Below are 8,156 nucleotides of genomic sequence, written 5' to 3'. Positions count from 1 at the left end.
TCCTTGTCCTCGAGCTGAATACTCACCATCACCTTTGACCTCCGCCCTCAAGCGGCCAAGCTCCTCCTCCCTCCACCCTCCCTAGCCTTTTTTCCCTCCCCTTTTAAATTCCTTCACGCCCTACGCGGCTACGCACAAACACCACCTCCGGATCGAGCGCGGCGCTGCGAAAGAAGAGCAAGGAGACTGGGACTGGGAGAGGCCAAAGCCAAGAGAAACACAGCCGCGCCACCACCACCCACCCACCCACCCAGAGCGAAGGGGAGGCAGCAGCACAAGGCAGAAGCCGCGCGCGGCAAGGCAATGGGCAACAGCATCGGCGGGCGGCGCAAGGGCGCCAAGGTGATGCAGCTGGACGGCACGGCGTTCCGCGTGAAGCCGCCGGCGTTCGCGGGCACGGTGCTGCGCGACCACCCGGGGTTCCAGCTCCTCGAGTCCGAGGAGGTGAAGCTGCTGGGCGTCCGCGCCCGCCCGCTCGCGCACGACGCGCAGCTCCGCCCGGGCAGGCTCTACTTCCTCGTCGCGCTGCCCCGCCCCGCCGTCCCGCCGCGCCGCGCCTGGTCGGGCGCGCTCCACGTCGGCGCGCGGGAGCGGCTCGAGTCCCTCATGCTCACGCGCCGGTCCACCTCCGACCTCTCCCTCCCGGCGGGCACGGCGCCGGCGTCCCCGCTCTCCACGGCCTCCGAGGGCGGGCCCGTCCGGCTCCGCATGCGCCTGCCCAAGGCGCAGGTCGAGAAGCTCATGGCTGAGAGCCGGGACGGCGCCGAGGCCGCCGCCAGGATCATGCAGCTCTGCGCCGCGAACGCCGGCAGCGGTAGCGGCGCCGCCACACCCGAGAGGGGCATCCTGCGGACGCCCGAGCGGAGCCCGCGGTTCGTGCCGACGCCGGACTGGGGCGTTGGCGTTGGCGCCGCCGCGTTCCCGCAGACGCCCGAGCGGAGCCCGAGGTTCGCGGCCACGCCCGACTGGGGCACCGGGTTCATGATGCCGGCGAGCGCTGCGACGGCGCCAAGGACGCCGGAGAGGTGGCCCGCGCTGCCCCGAACTCCGGAGTACGCGTCGCCGGACGTCAAGGCCAGCCGGAAAGAGGTAATGCACGGCCTCGATCTCTTCCAGGTTACTTATTGCGGAACACGTAGTAAAATTCCTAGATTACAAAGGCATCTCGCGCATATTATTGTGACTTTTAACAACACCTTTGGAAATATCTAGATTATAGTTGTCTGCATAATACTAATCCTTCTACGTAATAATCTCGTGTGAGAAAGCACGTGGTTGACCAGAAATTGGGGTTGGCTGCACAAAATGGCAAAAGTGCATTTTTATTATATAAAAAAACTATATGTAACGTTATTTTGTAAAAGTTTTAAATATAAAAAATGATGTTAATGCTAAACATATGAAAAACTAAGGAAACACGAAAGCAGACCACTGCTCTCGTTGAAAATTAATATTCAGTTTACTCAGAAACAGTCAAACGGTACCGTTTGTACTGTGCGTGGAGTATAAGGCCTTGTTTAGTTGGCAAATTTTTTTGTTTTTGGGTACTGTAGCATTTCGTTTTTATTTGACAAATATTGTCCAATCACGGAGTAACTAGGCTTAAAAAATTCATCTCACAAATTACAGATAAACTGTGCAGTTAGTTTTTATTTCTGTCTATATTTAATGCTCCATGCATACGACCAAAGATTCGATTTGACGAGAAATCTTGAAAATTTTTGCGAACTAAACAAGGCCTAAATTGTGCAACTAACTGAAAGTCTGAAATGAAAGCGAGTGAAATCTGGGGGTCATGGCGGGATAACTTGTCTGAAACCACCGGGATACCTTACGTGTTCTTTCGGCCTCTGGCTTATGTTTTCTGGAGTCTGTCCAATACGCTAGGGTAACCTAAGCATGAGTAACCGAGGGGCCGCCTATTCCATGTGAGATCAACTACTGGATCTTGCTTACACTAGAAATCGCCAATAACTTGTCACAAGAAACAAAAACACCATTTCAACTCCATTTGATGCTCAAATCAACCTGCGATTGTGTTTCGCCGAGTTAGGTTCAGAGTTTAAATAATAAGGGTAGCTGCCTAATCCTTATCGACTTCTTGTGCTTGTAATGGCCGGATAGCATTAGAAAATCACTAGAATTCAGAAAATTGGTCACTGCGATGCGTTAGCTTTCCAACCTTTTTCATTATGTTCTGGGCAACACATAGCTGTACATACAGAACAAAAACATATCCCGCCAGCGGAGGTGGTCACCTCACTGAAAGAGCTTTTCGAGGAAACCTCACGGAAAAAGTGGAAAAAAAAAGGCGAGGACGGCCACCATGGACGACATTGCGATCGTCGCGTGAAGGTAAAAAAAAAGCGAGAGGCGGCGAGCACTTGAGCAGCAGACAGTTTTGTGCCGTTCCTGGCACGGCAGGGACTCGATCATTTGCCGTCAGGTCCTGCGCCGCATTGTTGGTTGTGATCAGTGTGGCAGCAGCCAGCGGGCGGCGGCGGATGGGTGAGGTATAATGCGAGAAATTTTCAAGATTTTGACAGGTCCAGTGACTAAGCAAAAATACAGATGCTTGTCACTCTCGTACTCGAGTATGCGTATCGGTAGTTGAATTCTCTGTTTTAGTTTTCTCTTCGCGGGTTCTGGTTCTGGTCTTGCAGCTGAAGTTTCAAAACAAGTGTCTCTGGGTATTTGATGTTGTCAGCAGTTATTTCACGGTACCGGTAGAGAGTAGAGACTCAAACAAGCATGAAGACTGAAGAGCATCATCACTAGCTTTTCTGCAGTGATCTCCCTCTACGTTTGTCCCTCCTAAAAAACTGGGTTTTCCATCGCTGCAGCAAGTTTACAGATGATATAGAACATCTCAAAGACACAAAGTCAGTTTGGTGGGACCGTGGGAGGTCATTTTTTGTTACGGGACCAAAAATATTCATAAGTTCCCATTTCAATAGAGAAAGGGATCCCCCCAACCCCACCACACACTTGCGGTTGCAACATAAAACACGCAGTGGGAGTCTCCGCCTTCAGTTAAAAACCAAACCGAGCTAAGAATGTTTCAAGGATCACAATATTACAAGTTGCTCATCTTGCATCCATAACTTCATCTTGGGTGGTTTTTCTTCAGTCACCGTCACTGATGCAGTGTTGCGTTCATTCTGGAAGCTCAAAGTCAAATTGATAATAACTTAGGCAATTAAACAGAGCTTAATAAACAGCACGGCCGACCTCTGCATGCCACTATCTCATGATCTCACCGCAATTAACCTTATCATTATCGACCACCAATCCTTTTCCGCCTTTGCTCATCTTTTTTCAGTCTCACGATAAAAGGACATTCATCCGTCATCCCTAATTAAACCACATTATTGGTAGCTTCTGTCATGCGTTTTACTTTGCTTGTTTCGCCGGCATAATTTTGTTTGGGCACATCATTATCCCCTTAATGCGTGCGCAGAGTGGCAAGCCGGTTTTGAGATTTATGTCTCGTCGCTTTTGCTGACGGTTTCTGAATTTTTATCCTTGTTGTGGTGTTGCAGAAGCGAACGCGGTTCGTGGCGCTGCCAGATGAGATAATCGCGTGACTTTTTCTCCCTGATCGGATCGGATCGGATCGGATGAAACGAGGGCGGCGGCCCGCAGGGTCAGAAGACGCACTCACTGTGCCGTGGTGGTGATGGTGACTGTCAGAGAGCCAGAAGATGTAGACTCATCCGCAGGGTCCGAGACGCTCCTCTGTCCCATGGTCGTTTTCCTCGGTTGCGGGCTGGGAAAGAGCACCACCTGCTGCGGGTCGCCGGTGGCTGGCGGCAGCTTCCTGTCTCGCCTCCGACGACAGGGACTGGAGTGTCATCTTCTTCTTCTTTCTAATGGTGTGTGGTCTATGTATCTTTAAAGGCTCTCTTGCTCATCGTCTTCGTCTCTAGATGTAGGTAGCTGAAGAAGCTTAGAGTATAAATAGTTCTTACATGTATATGAACATACTTTTGTGGAGACGATGACAGCTACCCTATGTAGCCACCAGCTTCGCGTGTCATCATCCCGATCATGATTCTGTTTGTGTAAATATCCCGTCACAGAGGAATAAGGAATTGCATATTTTGGTGGTTCAGTTCCCTCGGCAGCATTGCGTTTTAGTTAGCAGATCTGCATAGGCAAGCACTGGTTGTTCCGTTGTCATTTGTGGATTTTGGACCTAGGATACAGATGCTAACTAACCGTGAACTCAACGTATGAAACGCTGGATGTCAAATGAATGAACTGGTGATGCTGAATTAGCGAATACTGAGGCAGAATCGGTACGTTTTATCCCAACTAGTACAAATTTCAGAAACTTGATCGTCGCTCCGACATTGGACCCGGCCACGGCCATGATCAGCACGGTGGGTACTGGAGAAGTGGAGAGTGCAGACTGCACAGTGGGACAGCCAGTTTCCTTTGCCTTTCTTGTTTTTTTGAGAGGAGTTTCCTCTGCCTTTCTGGTCAGGACGGAAGGCGCCGACCAGGCGATCAGTCACGTCCACCTCCTTTCTCTCTGCGTGCCGGTCCTGTTCGTCACCCCCAACAAACATCCTGCGCGAGGCATACTCCACCTTGCTGGCAATTTGCTGCTGGCAACTTTAGAAAGCAAGAAACACTATCATCTTCAGAAGTGAAGTTACCAGCGTACAAACATTACTTCTGCAATGCAAAAACGCTGCTTCGCAATGGGCCTTCAGACTTCCGACAACCAAGAGACATATCGCGCAGGCTTGGGTACTCGCCTTCCAGCAGGCGAGGCAGGGTGAAGGATAACTCTCTTCATATAGCCTCAACGATGTATGTTCCAACCTTCTCTGCTAATGATCCTAGTGTACACCTGTCCAGGTGGACCATGTAAAAAGAGCTATGTAAACTAAATTGAAGCCGTTTTGGGCTGTGTGAAATACAAAATCCAGGTGGAGAGCGACTCCCCCCCGTTGACCGTCAAAAAAAAAGCGACACGTTAATATTGATTTGTTGTAAAAAAGAATACTGTTGACTAGTCGTAAAATTTTAACTGATAAATTCAATTGATGCTTAGCCTAACTTACAATTACAAATAAAAAAACAGCCTGTTTAGCTAATGCACAGCCAGCCACAAAAGCACATCTCGCATGTTTTAGGCCCACTACAAGAAAATTTTTTCTTTTTCTTTTCTCTTTTGTGTCCGTGGATTTTTTTTGTTATTTTCATTGCCCTTTTCCTTTTTCATTACTTTATTTACTCAACTTTTATTTATTACTTCTATTTTTTCTCTATTTAATGAGATGTCTGTTAGTATAAAAAGTTGGTATTCTGTATAACACACTCGAAGGCCTTCAGAAATTGTGCAGAAGCTAGAGTTCTTGATCTCCTAAGCCTCATAGGTAAGTTGAGTTTGGTGATTTAGATCTTTGGCGTGCCAATTAATTTGACCTGCAATTGATAAGAAAAAAACAAATATCAAATTGTGTTCCAGAATATATAGCTTAAAGTAGCCGTTGTTCGAAAGAAATTATCTAAAAAGTCTAACTCCTAATAGTATCAAATGTGTAATGATGAAATAATCATTCATAGTATATATTAAGTGAATAAACAATTAATCAACCATTATCTTGATACGATATTAAGCTCACTTAATGAACTTGATTGTATTAAAAGCAAAGCATGCAATCATATTATGACTGAAATATGATTGGAACGGCTAATTAGCCGATACAAGGATTCGTGTGAATGAAGGTAGTTAACATATACTCGTCTAGTTCATTCGTCAAATAAACAATAATTTATCAAGACTGGTTTAAAGGCCAATGGTTTTATCAAATTATTTTCACAAGTATATTAAATCGATTTTTACCTAGTCTAAAGGCCAGCGGGCTTCAGTAGATCCAACAAACGATGCTAGTTTATTTGATGTTCGAACGGATTTGTACATGCACACTACTCGTGAAAGCATGACTGGATCGGCTAATTAACTGATACAGGGTTCATGAGGCAGAACAAGATCTATCTATTTGATCGTAATTAAATTTAGATTTAGGTAAACTTAACTTAATATACTTGACAATAGGGTCTGAAAATACAGCCAATAACAAGCAGTATTAAGTTAAATCTATTCCAACTCCGAATTAATCATGATTAAATAAATATCTTAAACGCACAATATGTAATAATTGAGATCGACAGATTAGCTGATACAGGCCTGATGGACTATTTTAGTAATTATTGTGATTTATAAAGAAACATTAAAACAGTTTGATTTTAATAAAGTTAAGACTTCTAACCTATCAAATCTTGATTGGGCAGTAATATTGTTGCAATAAATAAATTATTAAATACAAACAATATCAGTAACTTTATGAATCTACTAGGTTGCCGATCTGATATAGCCGATAACTAGGTTAAATCGATTATTTGCAAGAGATTAAAGCAATGTAGCCTTACAAATAAGATCTAAACCGATAAATAGCTCAAGTGAAGCTAACACGAGATCAAATGATGCTGCCATAGAAACAAGATGTGAACTGTAGCAATACTCACAAGCAAACGGAAGGTCGAAATCAACCGATGCAGCTCGATTTGTTGAACATACCGAGATCTACTTTACTCATACTCCTAAGATTTGTGGCCGAAGTCGAAAAGTATTGTTGTATTGATTGATGATGATTCTTGCAATAGTCGGGTCTTTAGTATTTATAGCCCGGGAACCTAGACATGAGTTCTAACAAAATATGATTTCAAAAACAAAAGGTAATTTGAACTCTAATCTTTCCTTCCTTGATGAAGTCCGACACATTCTTTTCCCTTGCTGAATCCTGACACGTTCCGATCGGCTAACGTCACCCGGTCCTTCGCTTAGCCGATCCAAACAAACCAGTTGTCTTTCCTTCAATGAGCTAGCCCCACAAGCAGTCTCTGCTCACTAAAATCTGATGTCAACAATAACTTATGATGTATTGTGCATTGTTTTCATAGAAATCATTAGATGTTTCATATAGTGTTATGGATTGTTTATTTAAAAGTATTCACATGCATACATGGTGCTTTTTGTAATTTTCCTACAACATTTGTGAGATGTTCGATGGTATATTCTAGATTGGTCATATAGTATCGATGAGACATTTTATGATATACTTTTGATTTTTTCACATAGTATCCATGAAATGTTAAAAGGTGTATCTTAGCTTATTCACGTAGTATCCTTGGTATGTTTTTTCCTTTTCCTCTATGACATGTTTTTTTGATGTGTTTCTCTCTTTCGTTTATAATTTGTTTTTAATTTACCTTTGTTATTCATTTTTCTTTACTTTGTCTTTTACTTCATTGTACCCTTTTCTAGTATCCATGATGTTTTGCTAATATTCACTTGAGTCATTTCTAACATAGTCTAATACGATTGTTCTTATACTATTTATGGGGTTATTCATCAAATGTTCCATGATATCTTATTGATTGTTCTCATAGTATTCTAAAGATGTTCCATGCTATACTCTAGACTTTTTCAAAGCATTCATGTTGCATACATGGTGTATTTTTTTTTCAATGTTCCTATATTACGCGTGAGATGATGTTTTATTATATTTTTCGGGTTATTTGTGGACTATGCATAGGATGCTCCATGATTTTTTTTTATTGTTCACACAATACTTATTAGATGTTCTATGATGTATATAAAGTTGTTTGCCTTGTATCCATGTCCAAGCGATTTTCGATGATGTAAATTAATTATTCCCATTATTCATGGTATGTTTTTCATTTTTAATAGTAGACATAAATACTATGGAATACCATTTAACCAAACCTAGAATTTTGTTCTCCTACATCTGGAATATCATCCTCCTAAATATAGAATATTTCTCTTATAGAGATGGAGCATTGTTTCTTAAATATAGAATATTGTTGTGCTTAATGAAAAGGAAAACACCCAAGCTTCATAAAAAGTATTCTTCAATATTTTTTCTAAATATATATTCACGTAGGTTATCTTTTTTTTTTTGAAAAAAAATATTATCATAAGAAAGATAATAATCTAATCAGAATTTAACTTGGATACTTGTACGAAAACTAGAGCCTTTTAAATAAATTTTTGAAAGGATTCATAAAACACCAGTGTCAGCTAACTTGGTTTCTCTTGCATTGCATGGGATCCACAT

General features: G+C 43.2%; 1 protein-coding gene across 1 annotated transcript; it reads left to right on the top strand.

The window, feature by feature from the left end:
* LOC8065755 (uncharacterized protein At1g66480) lies at nucleotides 202–4,119 on the top strand. Its single transcript, XM_002438145.2, has 2 exons — nucleotides 202–1,089; nucleotides 3,543–4,119. The coding sequence occupies exons 1-2, from the start codon at nucleotides 304–306 to the stop codon at nucleotides 3,585–3,587; spliced, it is 831 nt and encodes a 276-aa protein (XP_002438190.1). The 5' UTR covers nucleotides 202–303; the 3' UTR covers nucleotides 3,588–4,119.

The sequence above is a fragment of the Sorghum bicolor genome, chromosome 10, assembly GCF_000003195.3.
Source record: "Sorghum bicolor cultivar BTx623 chromosome 10, Sorghum_bicolor_NCBIv3, whole genome shotgun sequence".
Lineage (NCBI taxonomy): Eukaryota > Viridiplantae > Streptophyta > Magnoliopsida > Poales > Poaceae > Sorghum > Sorghum bicolor.
This window is presented reverse-complemented; position numbering and strand designations above follow the sequence as displayed.